At 39.3% G+C, this 19,380-nt stretch overlaps 1 protein-coding gene across 5 annotated transcripts in view; it reads left to right on the top strand.

Moving 5' to 3' along the window:
- The window catches only part of EFEMP1 (EGF containing fibulin extracellular matrix protein 1), a 1,468,010-nt gene extending 1,454,664 nt beyond the window's left edge, over nt 1-13,346 (top strand). For all 5 annotated transcript variants that reach the window (XM_044054759.1, XM_044054754.1, XM_044054738.1 and 2 more), the window contains exon 11: nt 9,616-13,346. In XM_044054759.1, the coding sequence (XP_043910694.1) occupies nt 9,616-9,774 (159 nt within the window). In that variant the 3' untranslated portion in view covers nt 9,775-13,346. The remainder of the gene's footprint in view (nt 1-9,615) is intronic.
- The last annotated feature ends 6,034 nt before the right edge of the window (nt 13,347-19,380 follow it).

The following is a 19,380-nucleotide window of genomic DNA, read 5'->3' as shown; positions in this document are numbered from 1 at the left end:
ATAAAAATATATTGGAAAGGATATGTATTAATACCAGGACACTGACCTGTCAGATGGAACCATATGGTAAGTTGTGTATTGGGTCCAGCATTAAGTTAGTGGACAAGACTATAAAAATAAAGGGCAAATATAGCTGTTATTCTTGGACAGTGGTTTATATTGTCCTATGCACACAATGTAATGGATACTGTGTGGGCAAAACACAACGGAAATTGTCGCAAAGAACTTATGAGCATTTTTTATGAAACAGCACAACATAAGGAAACCAGTGCCTTATACAGACACTTTTAAATTTGCGGTATTACAGCAGATACAAAGTGAAGCTCATGGGGAACCATGGAAGCTATATTTAGAAGAGAAAGAGGTATGGTGGCAGATTTATCTGAATGTTAGTTGTCCACCAGGATTAAATGACATGGTGTCCATTTCTAGTTTGCTTAAATTAAAAGCTTATGATAGATAGAATTACATTCTTTATCACTAGAAATGTGATGTAATGTATAAATTCAAATAGTAAGATGAATGTAATGCACATTAACAGTGTTGTGAATGTCTCTTTAAAGAACATGTATTTTTAAATTTTTAGGTTCCTGAATTTTTAAATTAATCATGTGGGGGTGTTTACCTGATGTCATTGGCTGCTGGTAGTTTTGACACTGGTATAAATGTTTGGGCATGTTTGTAAAATGGTGTTTGAAGAAGTTTGGTGATTTTAAACCTGATGAAAGCTGTGACGACCATGCACTGGCCCAGCAATCAATGAGCCTCAATCCTCACCACTAACACCAGGAAGGTCGTCTCATAGAAGAGGAAAGGATAACAAATGCACACAGTAAAGTACAATTTCCCTTAAGTGCACACAGAGATCACAGTCAGTCTGGGGCTAGTTGCTCCCTTGCTCTCCAGGTCCCCAATAAGACTCCCCACTGGCACAGCTATAGGGTCCAGATCTCAGTCTAGCTGGCAAGCTAACCTCCAGTACCCTCTCTGTCCAACCAGTGCTTTGTGTCCCTGCCCAAGTAGCTGACACACACCCATACTGTGAGATAAGTATTTATACAACTTCACAGACACTCCTGGGAAAGGCTGACACAGATTCTCCAGCTGTGCCCCTTTACCCAGACTATACGGTAGTAATTTCTGCCACCACCAGCTAACAATTATCAGCTACCCAAAGGCCCTTGAAAGGGTGTCCAATTATTACTGTGCAATATTATTATCCAATTGGTAATGTGACTATTCAGTCTAAGGCTTTTTAGAGTGGCTTATTACAATGAACTCTATAAATATGCAATGTACTCTAGAGCTTACTTTGTCTCTACACAAACCAGCCACAGGTAAAGGTTTTAAAATATTTAATAATAAATAATTAAAAACACAAGACAATACCACTACACGACAGAGATATCTAAGAGTTCAGAGATCACACAGAAACTTAAAATAATAGAATAGAACATGACTGATGCCAAAGAAAAACACTTAATCTAACTTTCTAATCTTTAGCTATTCTTAAGAGAAAACACAGTGCTATAATCTTACTTACAAACATGTAGAGCATAAGCAGTGCTGGGGATGATGGTCCAAGACAAATGCTTCCAGTTTCTCACTGAACAATAGTTTATAAAACACTAACAACCAGCTCTGCTAAGGCCCTCCCAAATTGCATCATTTTGACACTTAGGTTTTCCCAGTATTCACATTACATCATTTTGACACTTAGTCTGGAGTTCCCAGGCAAACAAACTGCATTATTTAGCAAGCTAACACCTGCTCAGGAAACTACAACAATAAAAGACATTTCATATGTATACTCTAACAATTATTCCTTAAGTTAAGACAATAGAAAGAATGTGTTCAGCTAGCCACTACAGCACCACCATTTAGATAATTGTAACTTCAAAGAACATTTGAAATGCTTGACTTAGTTTTCCTTACAGCAGATGGCAATGTTGCAACAATCTTGAAGTTCACATTTTACAGTGTTTTCTTTCATTTAAGAACACAAGCTTGTATTTTACATTTATTTATACAAATGATAGAATTATGTATCAAATTCTATTTGACTAGGCTGGCAGCCTTCGCCAATCTTTCCCCAATCTTCACATCTCTTCCCCCCTGGAGAACTCAAGCTAGTTTTTCAAGTGACCCTTGAGAAACGCCCCTTGAGAGGGTTAGGTCTATCTGGGTGTACCTCACCACATTCCCTGTCTTGATAGCCCATCTGCATTGGCATTGCTACTCCCACTGCGGTGCTGCACTGACATATCATATGCTTGCAACCTCAGGCTCCATCTTAGCAATTTGGCATTTTGCTGACTGGCTCTTTTTAACCATATTAGAGGGTTGTGATCTGTCATTACAGATAATTTTCTTCCATAGAGATGTGGCTGAAGTTTCTGCAATGTCCACACTATAGCTAGACATTCCTTTTCTACAGTTGCATAGCATTCCTCCCTGGGTTGGAGCCTATGACTGAGATAAACCACTGTGTGCTCTTTCTCCTCTGAAGAAATCTAAGTACAGCCTCCACCCCATGGTTCAAAACATCCACTTGCACAACAAATTATTTGCTGTAATCTAGACTGGCTAACACAGGGGGTCCTCCCAAAGCTTCTTTAAGCTTCTGAAATTCCTGCTGACATACTGGGGTCCACACTACCTTTTCTGGCCTGTTCTTCCTTGTCAGGTCTGTGAGGGGAGCAGGTATGGCACTATAATTAGGAATGAACTTTCTGTAGTACCCTTTTGTCCCTAAGAATGCCCTCACCTGCTTTTTGGTAACAGGTGCAGGCCATGCCTGAATAGCTTCCACTTTGGCAGATTCTGGCCTTATCTTACCACTCCCCACTCTATGTCCTAGGTAGGAGATCTCTGCCATACCCACCTGACATTTGCTCGGCTTAATGGTCAACCCTGCCCTCTGTAGTCTGTCCTGCACCTCCCTGACATGCTAAAGGTGCTGTGGCCAGGAATGCTTGTAGATGGCAATATCATCTAGGAAAGCAAGGGAAACCCCTCCTGCTCCTGCTAGGATATTATCCACCAGCCTCTGGAAAGTCGCTGGGGCATTCTTCATCTCAAAGGGCATCTTTGTGAACTCATATAAGCCAAAAGGAGTTACAAAGACTGACTTCTTTCAAGCACAGGGAGTCAAGGGCACCTGCCAGTAACCCTTGGCAAGATCAATGGTTGTAAGATACTTAGTCCCACCCAGCTGCTCTAGGGCCTCATCTGTCCTAGGCACGGGGTAAGCATCTAACTCTGTGTGACTATTTAATTTCCTGTAATCCACACAGAACCTGGTGCTGCCATCCTTCTTTGGCACCAACACCACTGGTGAGGCCCAGGGACTGTTGGACTCTTGAATCACCCCTGGTTCCAACATCTCTTGTACCTCTTCCCTCAGAGTCTGTTTGACTCTCTCAGGCACCCTTATAAGGGGCCTGCCTAATAGGCCTTTGGGGTCCTGTAGCCACCTGGTGCTGCACCAGGTGGGTGCTCCCTGGTTTCCCAGTGAACATGTCCCCAGATTCCTGCAACACTGCTCAGATTTCTCGAACCTGGGTAGGAGATAGCTGCTGGGACATTGCTACCCCTTCCACTGATGTGTCAGCCTGAGCCTCACTGAGGTGATCAGGCCATAGATCTCACTCAGACTCCTCCTGCAATCCACTGCAAATACTCAGTACAAGGGCCTCCCTATCATGGTATGGTTTCATCATGTTAACATGGTACAATTTGTGCCCCTGCCGTCTGCCTAACACTTCCACCATGTAGTTAACATCACTTATCTTTCTTACCACCTTGTAGGGTCCCTCCCAAGCTGCTTGCAGCTTGTTGTGTCTGACAGGAATGAGAACCATTACCTGCTGCCCCACAGCATATCCTGTCATATCACACCTTTTTATGTTGTTGGGCTTCTGCCAGGTTCTCCTGGGCCAAGCCCATGAGTTCCCTGAGCCTTGTCCTGAGGGTTAGGACGTATGCCACAACAGACTCCTTGTGAGACTCACACTCACCTTCACACTCATCTCAAATTAAATCAAGAGGTCCCCTCACCCTATGCCCATACAGCAACTCAAAGGGTGAAAAACCTGTGGATTCCTGGGGAACCTCTCTGTAAGCAAACAACAGATGGGGCAAATATTTGTCCCACTCCCTCTTAAACTGATCTTCAAATGCCCGTAGCATGGACTTGATTGTAGAGTTTAACCTCTCAACAAGACCATTAGTCTGGGGATGGTAGGGGGTGGTCTTCATGTGCTTCACCCCACTGGACTTCCACAGACAAGCCAGCAGGTCTGACATGAAACTGGCACCTTGGTCAGTCAGTACTTCATTTGGGAAACCTACCCTGCTGAAAATCTCTAACAAAGCATTTGCCACCTTCTCTGCCTCAATGGAGAACAAAACCACTTCCTCAGGGTATCGTGTAGCATAATCCACTACCACTAGAATATACTTTTTCCCTGTGGAACTTGGGGTACTCAGAGGACCCACAATATCCTTAGCTACCCTCTGAAATGGCTCCTCAATCACAGGCAAAGGAATCAAAGGAGCTTTCACCTTGTCTCCTGCCTTGTCTACCTTTTGGCACTGCTCACAAGTCCTGCAGTACCCTATTACATCTCTGGAAATTCCAGGCCAATAGAAGTTTTGCATAATACGCTTCTTTGTACGTTTTATGCCCATATGACCTGCCAAGGGAATATCATGGAGTTCCCAGGCAAACAAACTACATTATTTAGCAAGCTAACACCTGCTCAGGAAACTACAACAATAAAATACATTTCACATGTATACTCTAACAATTATTCCTTAAGTTAAGACAATAGAAAGAATGTGTTCAGCTAGCCACTTCAGCACCACCATTTAGATAATTGTAACTTCAAAGAACATTTGAAATGCTTGGTTTGGTTTTCCTTACAGCAGATGGCAATGTTGCAACAATCCTGAAGTTCACATTTTACAGTGTTTTCTTTCATTTAAGAACACAAGCCTGTATTTTGCATTTATTTATACAAATGATAGAATTATGTATCAAATTCTGTTTGACTAGGCTGGCAGCCTTCGCTCATCTTTCCCTAATCTTCACAAAAGCGCTTACCAATAAATGGTATTTTACTGGATTTTGCACCTGTGGTTCTCATCCTTTGCTGCTAATTTTTTGCTCTTCTGATTTGAGAAAGAATGAGATAGATTTTCATTATCTGAGCGACAGAGACAGAATTTTTTTTTTATAATTTATTTATTTAGTATTCATTCCCTCAATTTCATCAATCTTGGATTGAAAATGCTAACGTAAGGAGGGTGGGAGGTAAAACACCCACAGAGGGAGTTATAAAATGCTTGTTTTACTGAGGAGGTATTTTGATTTTTTTGAGCAATGGCTGCTGTGTCAGTACATGTGTTTAGATGTTACATGACACGACAGCAAACCAAACACATAAACACACAAAAACATACTCGGAGGCTCTAAATAAAAATCTGCCTAAGCAGCAGAGACCTCCAAAGCAGACACCCAAGCAACCGCTACCCCAAAACAAAACACGTGCAACACATAGCTCACAAAGCCAGTGTGCTGAACAGTCACAGCCCTTAAGGCTAAAAAACACACCTGATAAACTTGTAATAGGTGACTCTATCGTCAGGCACACTGACATCCCGCTCACCAGGCTGAACAAGGAGAAGGTCACGGTGAGCTGCCTGTCGGGCGCTAGGATCCGCCACATAACACAAGCACTCAGGTCACTCCAAGGCAAGTACAAATATGACTCTGTCATTGTCCATGCTGGTGTGAATGACCTGAGACATACCTCCCTGGACTACATGAAAAGAGACATAGAGGAGCTCTCTGAGCATGTGGCCCAGGCCAGTATGACCCTGACCTTGAGTAGCATCTTACCCTCACCAAGAATGATGCCACAATATGAAGACAAGATGATCAATTTCAACAATTGGCTTAAGTATTGGTGTCATTCAAAGGGGATCCAATGCCTGTCAGCCTGGGATGACATGCTTTCGACAAGCCACGATGCTTCGCTAGGGATGGCTTGCACCTGTCACCACTGGGCTTTCGGATATTGGCAAAGGCTCTTGCTACCCCTATAGTGCCTGTTTTAGGCAAGGCTCAAAAGACAAACCCACCTCCATAGGTATCACAAGGGATAAGAAACTAAGAGTAATGCTACTCAACGCCAGAAGTCTAAACCTCAAGATGCATGCACTCGAAACTCTCCTTAGCATGGAGAACATCGATATCTGTGCAGTAACAGAAACCTGGTTCAAGGCTCCCGAGAGCACCCCAGCACTGCCAGGTTATACCTCATACCATGCTTTTCGGCCCCAAAACTTGGACCGAACCAGAAAAGGAGGGGGAGTATCAATATTCGTCAAAGATACCCACACCTTCAGGTTGGTGGCACAGCACGAAGCATCAGAGACTATCCATGTGCAACTAACAGTGGGTAAAACTGCCTTCCATTTTATAGCCTGCTACAGACCACCCTCCCAAACCCAGGAACCCCACTCGGCCTTCCTGAGAACACTGGAAAATATGAAGGTCTCTCCAAACACCATTATATTGGGTGACTTCAACTACCCAAACATAGACTGGGAGCATTACTCTAGCTCCAACACCCTAGCTCAAAGGTTCCTAGAATTTATAAACTCAAACGCTATGGAACAACTTGTTACCACTCCCACAAGAGGGGAAAATATACTGGACCTGATCATCACCAACATGGGGACTCTATGCTCCAGACCAGAAGTGTATCCCTCATTGGTAAGATCAGACCATAAACTAATCTCACTGGATATTCACATTCCGACCCCACCCCCTGCCCAGAAAACCACAGTGAAAAACTTCTCTAAAGCAAATTTCACACTCCTCAAAACTGAGGTGGAATCCTTCAAAGCCCCCGGGCCTGTGGAAAATACGGCCCAGACCACAGAATCCTTTATAAACTCATTCTATGAACACCTTCAGAAATGCATGGATCATGCAATCCCAAATAAAACCAAGACCCAATCCTCCAAAGGCAGACGTCCTGTCTGGTGGACCCCAGCCATAAACAAACTGTACAATAGAAGGAGGAAGCTACTACATGATAGAGCAAAATCCCAAAAAGGGAAGGCATCTCTGATCAGTGTTAGCAAAAAACTACGGGCACTCATAAAATCGTCTAAGGCCAACTTCAAGAGAAAAATTGCACAGGACACTAAGGATAATCACAAGGCTTTCTTTAGTTATGTTAGGAACCTGGGTTGGAATTCCCAGATATGGTCAGAACTGGTCCAAAATGACAAAAAATACACCGAAACCACAGACATTGCCAACATCCTAGCTGACAGGTTCAGTGCAAACTTCTCCCCCCCCTCCCCACCAAAAGGGCAAATACCTATCCCAGCAGAGTGCTGCCCCCCTGACATCTCAGACGCCCTCTCCAAAGCAAAAAATACAGCATCAATGGGACCAAATGGTGTCCTGGGCTGCATCCTACATGAACTCCAAGAAGAGCTAAACCCAAACATAAAACTACTGTTCAATCTCAGCCTTACCACAGGATATGTACCCAAAGAGTGGCGTACAGCAACAGTGGTCCCTCTCCACAAAGGTGGTTCCTCAACGGATCCTGGAAACTATCGCCCCATAAGCCTGACTAGCTTGGTCTGCAAAGCTATGGAAAAGATCATCATGGACCTCATAAAAAAAGATATTGGGGACCTACAGACACTGGATCCTACCCAGTTCAGCTTTTTTAAGGTCAGATCCTGCCTCTTAAACCTGGTCAATTTCTTTGAAACAGTTATCAAGGCCATTGACGAGGGGAAGGTGGTCCACACAGCCTACCTGGACCTCGCAAAAGCCTTCGATACAATACCCCACTCGGGCATTATAGATAAGCTCACCAGCTTAAATATAAACCCCTATGTTACTAGATGGGTTGCAAACTGGCTCAAGGACAGAACCCACATGGTTAGAATTGCTGGAGCCATGTCAGACTCCAAACCAGTTACAAGTGGTGTCCCACAAGGCTCAGTCCTGGGACCTCTCCTGTTCGGTATATATTTCTTGGAGGTACAGGTCAACATGGAAGGACTGTGGCTGACCAAGTTCGCAGATGACTGCAAACTGGGTGTATAATCAACTCTCCAGCCGACACAAGCATCCTCCAAAAGGGCCTCATAGAAACAGACAACTGGTGCCAGAGCCATGGCCTCAAGCTAAACGCCAAGAAGTGTATAGTCATCCCCTTTGGCAAAAATAAAGTCCCCACAAATTACCACATAGGTGGTAATCCATTAAGTACGGAAGAAGTAATTAGGGACCTGGGGACCCAAGTTGATAGCAATCTCTCATTTGACAACCACGTGGCCAAAGTGGTTAGATAAACATTTTATATAGCCCACCTAATCATGAAGGGATTCACATCTAGATCAGGGGAGGTCATCGTGCCTCTTTACTCATCCCTCATCAGGCCCATAATTGAGCACAATGCCCCTTTTGGGATGTACCTTACCAGACACCTGCAGCAACTGGAAAGACCCCAAAAGTACCTCACCAAGAGGATCAAAGGGCTTAAACAGATGCCATATGCTGCCCGGTTAAATAAATTCCAGCTCTACTCAGTGGCATACCGCCTGCTCAGAGGCGATCTGTGCCTGACGTGTAAAGCAATGTCCAACCCGGAATTAATGGACATGCTGCACCTCAGAAAATCCAAATCCCATCGTGCTACGCGCTCGAGAGACGTGAACCTCAGCACTGAAATAAATAGGACATGCTGGAGGGACAGATTCATAACCCAGAGGCTCCCTTCACTCTGGAATAAAATCCCAGTCCAGGTTAGGCAGAGTCCCTCATTAACCCTCTTCAAGAGGAATCTTGATGAGTGGATGGGATATCGTAAGTTTACCACGGGTATCACTTCTGTGTCACTGTTAGACAGAGGCACAGTATACTAACCTCGAAAAAGGGCATAGCAAAATTAATTTAAAATGGGTGGCGAAAACCAAACACACTCTGCTGGCTAGGCTTATAAATGCCCTAGGGCAGATAGCCTAGTATGAACCTATGTACTCAAGGGAATTGTTTTGAGAAAGTAGAGCAGAGCATTTTGCATTTTGAGGAGTTACATTTCAAGTTATCACAGTAAAGTATTGCAGTACCATCATCTACTGATGAGTGTCCCTATGACTGTGGCCACTGCCTTTAGTTTCTAGTCCACTGCTTCAAGAAGATAGTCATTGACGGATCCTTTCACATAAGGGCAAGCCCTTCAATAAACCAGAGCCTCCTTTCAAATGCAGGTTGCCAGTTTCAAAGATTAAATCCCAAATGTAGCATGGATGGGTTGGTCATATTTTGCTAAAATGTCATCAGTTGACTTTCAGTCAGCTATGCAGGTAAACTGTACCATAACAGTATAACATTGAGTAAAATTGATTAATACAAATGGTCTTAATAATGTGGAAAGTATATGCAACACAAATTATTTGGTTTATTTTTTAATAAAAACAAGACATTTTCTTTTAAAAATATAAAGTAAATATCTGATGATTACTAAATTCAAAAGTAAGAGCTAATGGACTTGCAATTTTCTTTTTTTGCAGCAAATAAATAACATCAGTGCCATGCTTGTGCTGGTCAAACCCGTTACAGGACCAAAGGAGTACATTGTGGACCTTGAGATGACAACAGTCAGCACTATGAGCTACCAGTCAAGCTCTTTACTCCGGTTAACAATAATAGTGGGACCCTATAGCTTTTAGTTGTCATCATGTCCTCACAGACTAGCAACATCTGTGCAGAAAAACTTGGTTCTTATTTATAGATTTTGCTTTAATTGTAGAACTTTCTCAACACTGATGTAGTACAGCCATAACAAATTTTATTGTTCGATGTTCTGGATCGAATGTTGCATACTGCCAGTTTTTTTGCAGGCTCTGGATTTCATGTTCTCCACCTCTATTCATTTTAGGAAGCAATCAGGTTATGTGTGGTCTTTGCATACTTAAATGTGATAGTGTGATATAAAATATGTAAGCATACTGACGGCAGAGACTTTCAGCTTCTTCTTTGCATTTGTATAGTGTGCCTGACATTATCTGTCTGTGATAAGCTCTTTACATATAGCCTCATTAGTACACTGTTGTTCTTTAACATCAGATGTGATATTTTTTCTCATACCCTGTGATGTTTATAGTTTCAGGGTTTGTTTTACTGACTGCAACAAATTCTAGTAACATGGTACAGTTCTGTAGAATTACAAAAATGTGCATGTAATACAAACAGAGAATATAATTACAGTAGCTTATAGATGAAAAAGACTGGATAAATAAGACAGGATAAGATGAATATGTAAATCATGTAAGACAGTTATTCCATCCTTATTTAAATATTTACCTCTAAATGCCTTGCTGATACTTATATGACTGTATTGCTGCACTTTACTTTCCAATCTGTTTATATTTTAATCATAATATGATTATATTACTATGATAAGCACTTTGAGTCATTTGTTCCACAGTAGATGAAAAGTTATGGCATAGAGTATATACATTGGCAAATAGTTGTAACAGGATGCATATTATACTGGAGTAAAAGAATACCTTAGGAGCACACTGTACTATATAGTATCATCTTTCACAGCAGTGATATTAACTAACAAGGCAACCCTACACATGGTCGAGGTAAAATTGCTTGAGTGTCAGTAGAGCTCAAAAAAATAAAAGATGTAAAACCGAATGCCGTTTACCACAGGAAATCATTGCAGTGCAATGTTTAAGCAGTGCAATGTTTAATTGTTTGCCTGCAATGATTAATTTCTTTAAGGCGATTTCTCCCTTCCTTTGAGTTGGTTCAACTATGAAGTTGGCATATATAAGTTCAAGGGGAGTGGGGACTAGCCACCTGCAAAAAAACAACTAAAAAATTATTTTTTGTTCTTTTGAGTTTCGGGCATTTTTTCATCCTTTCAGAATGTTGACTTTCAGGAAGTTGGTGTTTCAAAGTAGAATCTAGCTAACAAAGCCCATGAACTCAAGTGCCTGATTTGTAATTTAAAATCAATACCTTGTAGAGTTTTATACAGTTTTGAATGGTGTTTCTTTATTGTGAGATATTATTTAGACAACTCCTGGACTGGGATATGAGGAAGCAATGTGTCATTTCTTGTAGGTTAATCATATTTCAGGACTTTTACCGTATGGTGTCTTATCTAAGATACTGATGTTTTTGTGCACTGAGCTAACTTACTGTTGCTCCATACATCATTTAGAAGTACTCCATAGGGAAAAAAGTGCAGAGAGAAAAGTTATAACAGTCATGGACTGCAAAGATTATAATTCACAAGAGCAGCAGTATTGTTTTTGCTAAGATTGTTTATAAATCATTACATCAAGTTTGTTAGCCATCTTCAACGCATACCCACTGAGTACTCATGCCACAGCTGAGATTTGCTTTTGATAATTATCCATTCAATTTACATTTCTTCATTTGTTTAATGAAGAATTCATCAGGCTGCTGCAGATATCTGTAAACTGATAGGTGCAATCTGAAAAATGCATCCCAAGGACTGTCACACCTGGAGCAGTTAGTCTAAGCACAAAAATGTGTGCACGCTTTTTGAAGTTCTCAGAGATTAATGTTTGAGAATATTCAGGATATATAGTATAAGTGAAAATATGTGAAACAGTAAAAGACTTTGGACTTGATTCAAAAGCACTGTATTTAGCTACATGACTGATTTGTTTCCAAGTTTGGCACAGCATGGCCAGTCACAGTTCTCAAAATGGATTACTCTGAGCGGCCAGCCTACAAATTAATTCAAGCTGTAATTAGTGCTAGCTGATTGCACTGAGTGGCTGAGACACCCTGCACGTGTCGTGTCAGAAACTGTGAGGTATAATACTGATTTGCCTTTGTACATTGACAGTCTCTGCAGCTATTTCCAAAACATGCAGCATGCCCTTGATATGCATACAATAACAATAACGTGTCCATGCAGGTACAGAGTTTCTCGGCTCTTAATTATTTTTATTACTATTACAAAACAAGGGTTTAAGTAGCCACACAGTGATTATGGCTGATGGCCATTACCATCCTCCTTTGTTAAATGTAGTGTCTATTTACTGAAGGCACTAACCCACTCAGTGATGGGAGCCAATTTTAGGCTGTTCAAGCTACCTTACAGCTTAATGCTGCATGCTGAATGCACAGATTTCTCATTCATGAGGATTTTGTTTGGAGTCGTGGATCACTGGCTGAAAATCAACCTTGGTTTTACAGCTGCGAATGCCCTTGCTCAGGCTGATGCTGACTTCCTTAATCTGGTTCACCATGTTTAACAAAGTAGTTATGCAGTACAGTGTCTGTTTCACAACTGTTTAGCTCCAGCATTATGTCATTCCCTGAGCTCTGAGTATACAAGCATGCATATAGACAACTGTTGCATGTAAAGCAGGCTGATAAGCAGTTAAAATAAATTAATATCATTTGTGGTAAAATGTGTAAAATTTGATTATTTTATTAACACAATACAATAATAGCAATGCTAGATTTTGGGTACTTTATAAATATCAGTGTTATTACCATTGAGAAGTTTCACGTCTAACAAGGGTATCTGTAAGTAATGATTAGAAGTTGTACATACCTTAAATACTCCAGGCAGTACATACTGAACTTAGCCAGGAACTCTGTATTGATTTTAATAGTAACTATTTTTGTCGATTCCTTTGCTGTTGAGTAAGGTGCAAAGAAAGCCTGAGTTTTTTTTTTTTTTTCACTTAATGCTGGAATATGTTACAGACAGGCTGTATTGCATATATTGGTATTAGAGTCTGTGGAGTATTGTCATGTACTTTAAATGAGAACTGACTTGCACATGACCTCAGATTTTATTTTATTTTCAGAATTGTTCATACATCAATAGGTGCTTAACTATGTGCCAAACTGGTTGTGGCGTCTATGCACATAAAAATAGTGGTAATGGGGTCTTTTATCATTTAAAATAGCAGAAGCATATTCATAAAAAAATGCTGTATTCGTACAATATGCTGTGTTTTAATTCATTAAAGGGAGATGAAGCAAACATTCCCAAAACAGAAAGCAGTTAATGGCATTGTGTAGTCACCTGTTTTTTGATTCAGTATGTTTCCTTTCTCACATTTCTCCATGTTCTATGTGAATTTAATGTTCTCTTTGTTTCTGCTTGCCTTGTATATAAAACTTCCAAAATTATTTTGTATTGTTACAGATTAACAGAACTTTTCTGTAATGTTTATTTTTCATGAAACAATTTTTACTTTGATGTACAAAGTTTTTTAAAATAAAATATATAATTATTATAATTATTCTGCAGTCTCAATGTTAATTCATTGTGTTGTATTTTGCATTTTTTGTTGGAAATGTTGCACTATTTAATATTAAGCTGCTTCGGCATGATGTAAGGATTTTATCTGATATTCAAGTCATACTCATTCTATGCCAGAATGAATCAGATGCATAGTCGTATATTCTTATGGTGGAGCATGAGCTCCTGCAGACATTACTCAGTAGACACCCTCAAAAAGAGAGCTGTGCAAAATTAATGACTACCTTCTTTGAAAAAGATGGTGTGTGTGAACATAATAAGGCAAATCCATCTGTACCCTATTCCATACATATCATAACAATACAAGGAGATCAATAAGCTCATCTGTTAAGAAGGTCATTTGAAATGTTATTTTGATATGAGCAAGACCTTCAAGTTTTACATTAGCAAATTATGGACAAAAGCTCCAAAATGACATTCTTTTAAAAGGGAGATTTTTATTTACTTCTCCATGGTCACATAACTGTCCATATTCTTAAGCGTTACACATTTTTTTGATGAATATAGCTTTTTATTTTTCCTATGACACCTCACATTATACAAGATTCTGCTCTACTTAGCCTTTCAGACACAGGAGAAGAGGTTGCTTACCCCAGGAATTTGCATATGCTAAGAGCATGGCATGTACTGTACCAGTTTTTGAAAGGAATTTTAATTGAATATCTGTACCAGTCCATGTTTTTTACTAAGAAATGGAATGGTATTTCCATCTCTTAAAGAGAAGCAAAGGCATGTAAAAGCACCTTACGCAAACTGCTTTCTGTCTTTTGAATGTTTTGAGTTTATTGCAATGTTCTATATGGTAGACGATTTCCCAGCATAAGTAAGTTTAGAAGAGTCTTAAGAGTGCTGCAGCACCCCATTAATGTTTTTGTTGAGAAGCAGTCATCCAGCAAACAAAACTGATACTGACTTGCCTGCCATTGTGTTGGTTTGTGCACATGTTAAAAAAACAACACTTTGATTCAGCAGCGGGGTAGACTTATGAAAATTTACAAAAGACGACTTTTTGTTTTGTTGTTTAGTCATAGCAAGAAATACTTTGATATGGCCAGCTGAAGCAGAGTTTACATGTTTACATAAATTGCATAAATCAGCATGGCAGGTTTACTGTTGTCAATTAACATAGTCATAGAAAGCTTGCAGTGACTGTGTTAACTAATGGATAGTAATAAACCTGTCTTGATGATTGATACATCATTGCTTCAGGTTGCCACTTAAAAGTGATTGCTTTTATCCTATCTCCACTATTTTGTTCTAACATGACAGTAACTCTTCATTTTCTAAGTGACCTATACAGCAGATTTCTGTGTGATACATCAGACTGAATGCCCTGAAGCCTTACATGAAACTAAACATTTATCCTCTACCAGTTTCCTCCAGTTTTAAGAGAACAGTAAATTTGCTTCAATTTTTGAAAATACTGTATGAAATATTGACTTCCAGTAACCTGACAGCAGACTTGTATAAGTTAAATATGGCAAAGCTGCAAGTGACACTACTTAATAAATAATTGTTGCAGGGGATAAGGCACCAAGTAGCACTTGAGACTTTGCCCTACACCCCTTACTCATACATGCTATCTCCATAGTAACATAACTGCTGAGAAAAAAGCCTAAAGTGTTGTAAAAATGGCTCATGCAATGGCTCACATAACTGTAAGCTTGCAGCACAGCTCATTAATATAAAATGTTTCTTGACTAAAAGCATTTCAGAGGTTGGGATTGAGGAATAAAAAACCCAGTAGTTACATTTTGTTAAGAAGTAGGACTCCCAACATTTACATGTTATTGTCTCAATGTTGTTTCATTCTAATTTGAATCTTGCATGTGCATAAAGGTCCACCACCAAAAATATGTTACTGTAATCATGCCTTTATTCAGCTCTTGTATGCTATAGTCACACTGCTATTTTAATAAATCAAATCCTTTTGGAAAAAAGAGGTCTTACATTAACATCAAACATATTTCATTTTAATCATAACCATTATACTCCATTTTAGTGTAGCAAACAGCTACCAACTATTAGTTCTCTGTCTTTAAATCATTTTTATTCTTTACAGCCTTGCATTTTTCCTAGTTATATGTCTAGACAGAATGCAGTGAAAGTCTGTACTTAATATGGTAATTTAAAACTCAAAGATGATAAAATATTGTTACCAATACTATATCACATCAGCCTTTGAGTCTTGGACATATACATTAGAAATGGGAATAGTTTTCCTTAAACATGCAGAAATAGAAAGTTCAGGAGTTGGCCAGACCTGTATTTCCTTAAACAGGTAAGTTGAGTTCCCAACAACCAATGTTCATATTGTGTTCTTTAAATCAGATTTATTGTTAGTTAGGGCTTATTTTATTTGCATGTTTCATTTTATTGGTGTATGATGTATTTTTAAATGTTCCTATGCCTAGTTTGATTTTTTGACTTGATAAAGGGTTTTCCCAAAAGCACTTGTCTGTTTTTATTTTATTAAATTGTCATTTTAGCTATTCCCGGCATCCTGTTTTCCTTTTGTTACTGCCAGTGTTTTGGATGTGGATTTCTTTCCCACTGGTATTTTCTTCTGTACGACTTTGTTTCTTCTCCTTTTTCCAGTGTGAGCATGGCTGAAGGTACAAGAATTGAATTGGACTACAATTCCAATGTGCTGAGCTATTTTAATGGAACACAATGACCATTTTGTCAACATGCTCAGAGATGATGTTATTCTATTGTTATCGCACATTTTTATAGTAACTGACGAATATTCTACTCAGATGGACTATGATATCCAGTCTTTCCATTCTTTAGTTAAGCAACTGGAGAATCATTTGTTAAAATTCAAACGTGTTCAGTACCAGCGTTTGCACTTGGGAAACCTGTCTACATTTGAAGATAGTACTGAGAGGATTGCGAATAATCAAAATGCCTACGTATGGACATGTGTACTCTGAACTGCTAGCTCAATGGCAGAATATTAATTTGGATACCAGCTTCAAATACATGCAGTTGTTGCTTGACTTTTTTAGACCTAATGAAGATTCTTTACTGAATGGCTTTAATACTTTGTTCCAGAGACTTTGTGACACTTTTCTTTTTGAAGTATTTTGTCTGGCCATTGATGAGCTCACTAGTGACCTTTCACTATTTGTGAATCAACTAGATGCAAAAGAAAAGGAAACTCAATCAAGATCTGGCAGATTTTAAGGCAGGGAATGTGTTCTCCTGGCCTAAGACATCAACAAGTCTATCAAATAAGAATGGCCTAAACACTGCCATTAATGATGCTGAAGTTGAGTTGAATAAGCAGAGTGGATCTGAATTTGATATTAACAATCATAATAAATCAATTAATGTAGCAGCTGATACCAATAAGATCCTTTCAACAGTCAGTGCTGATCACAATTCTCTACATTAGGTAATAATGTACGTAGGAAGGTTCCCCTGAATAATACCAATCTGGTTTTTCCATCTCTCCCACTTCCTAACAAGGATCCTGTTGTGAGACCAAGATCCCAGAGCAGAGGACAGAAATGTCATAAACCACTTCACGATCAAGTGACAACTCCCTCAATCAAATGTATGTGGGGTCGACCCAAAACTCCTTGATCCATAATATTTCATCTGTTTGATTGACTCCTGCACAATTACCTCTGCTTGAGAAGGGATTGTCATTCACACCCTGTAGTCATCTAGTTTTTTGCGATACTGTGCTTGATCTTAAGAATTTTACCAGAAATGTTATGCTTAAATTGTTATATTCTTCAGACACGACATCCAATGTGTTCAAGAAACCTAGTACGTTTATGCCTCCCTTACATCTCTTGTTGGAAGCCTTCTCTAGATTATGCGAGGAAAGATCTATTAACTGAACTGATTAAATATAATAATAAGAACATGACTTATTCCAATCTGAGTATTGATCAGTTATCAGCATTAGCCGAATTACAGAACATGGATTGCTTGACCATACGCTCAGAGGATAAAAGTGGAGCTATTGTTCTTCTGGATACAGCTCACTATCTTGCCAGCATGTATGAGATGCTTTCTGACACCTCTACATATACTGCGATTACCATTGAAGAGTTGAGAACAATAATTTCTTGATTACATTATGACCTACATAATTGTTATATTACTCAATGTATTTCTAAAGATCTGTTTAATTATTTGAAGGTTCACTCTCCGGTAGATTCAGAGCTTTATGGTCTCCGCAAGATACACAAACACTCTGCTGATCCACCATGAGACCTACTCTGGGAGAGGATGGTCTACATAGACCCTTTCTATCTATGCAGAAAACAGTATTAGACTTGTCTTGGACACCTTTCCTACAGTTCTTAGAGATGCCAAACAATTTCTACTATCTTTGTTTGAGTGTGTCAAGAAGTCACCCAAATCCAGAGATGTTCTGCTAGTGACCTTAGACATTAAATCTTTGTTCACTGTCATTCCCAATGATATTGGTATTGAATTAACCAGTTTATTATAGCTAATACTGATTTTACAGCTGATAAGGTTAATATGTTTTTTTCATTGAACTTGTTCTGAACAAGTTTCTATTTGATAGTCAAAAAACAGAAATTAGGTGTTGCCATGGGTACTTCATGTGCCAGCATCTATGCTAATGCTGTTTTGGCACAATGGGAAACAACTCAGGTTTTGATCAACAATGAATTCCATTAGTTTATTATTTACTATAAATGCTTTTTTGATGATATTTTCCTTCTGTGGGGTGGATCAGATGGCAACCATTTCAGGTTTTTGATTTTTTTGAACACATCCACACATTTTTTGTCTTTTAAGTTGAAATATTCAAGGGTGGAGATTGATTTTCTTGATGTATGTGTCTATAGGACCATTGAAGTTTTTTTTGCTTCAGATCTTTATAGAAAACCTCATAGGAAGAATCATACTCTTCACAGGAAGAGTATGCACCCAAGGCATATTTTTAGAAAGGCCAGGGAATGAGGATCTGTAGACAGGTATGTGAAGACACCAAGATCGACTGTCGTATATATCAGTTTAGGAGAGAGTTGAAATCTAGAGGTTATACAAATAGTGATCTTGACTTGTCTTCCACACCAGCAGGGCTAGATAGAATAGGTCTTGCTAGACTATATTTCTATGCATCTGACTCTTCTAGTGCGAACAATAATCATTTTATAGGTAGATCTAAGGTAGATGTTTTGTGAATGTTGTCTGTCATATTTTTAAACACCACTGGAATATTCTGCTAGTTGATGAGAAAAATAAGTAGTTGAGCCTGCACCTAGGTTCATCTTTAAGAATAGCAAATCCCTAAGGAGGTTGTTGTGCTGTAAGAAAACAGGATGAGCTACTACCACCCATTCAGGCAGCAGGTACTTACCCGTGTGGATCTTGTAATTACTGTAAGTGCACTGACACCAATAGAAATCATTTTAAGCTTCCCTTGTCTGGCAAACTTTATCACTTTACTTCTTTTTTGTTGATTGTTCCACTGAGAATATTGTTTACTTAGCTAGAGGCATATCTTGCGATTGTTTCTATGTAGGCAAGACTTATTGTTCTTTCAGAGAAAGGCTAAGAGAACATTTATATGACATTAAAATATTTAACGATAGGAATGCACTTGCAAGACATGTTATCAGTGTTGGTTCTTCTCACTCCTTTGATTTTATGGCTTTGCAAGTTTGTGTCCCTGGCCCCAGGATGGGGGACATAGAGAACCATACTGAGTTATATGAGCTAAAATGGATTATCTCCTTGCAAGCCGATAAAGGGTAGGCTTTGAATGATACAGTTCCATTTAAACCCTTCTTAAAAGCTTGCTCTCTTTGTGGGTGACTTCAACAATTTTACATCTATTTTTATTCTCTGGAATTTATTTATACCCCCTTTTTTGTAGTGGGGTTTGAAAAGTGCTAATGTACAGTTTATTGTAGGTTGCAGTGCATGATACTTTGTTTGTATTTGTTATTCATTTTAGCATTTTTTTGTTTTTGCTGTGTGTTGATAATATTTGTTAGTATATGTGGTT

The sequence above is a fragment of the Protopterus annectens genome, chromosome 1.part2 (assembly GCF_019279795.1).
Source record: "Protopterus annectens isolate FY-2018-M chromosome 1.part2, PAN1.0, whole genome shotgun sequence".
Taxonomy (NCBI): Eukaryota; Metazoa; Chordata; order Ceratodontiformes; family Protopteridae; genus Protopterus; species Protopterus annectens.
Note: the sequence above shows the minus strand (reverse complement) of the source record. Positions and strands in the feature narration are given on the sequence as shown.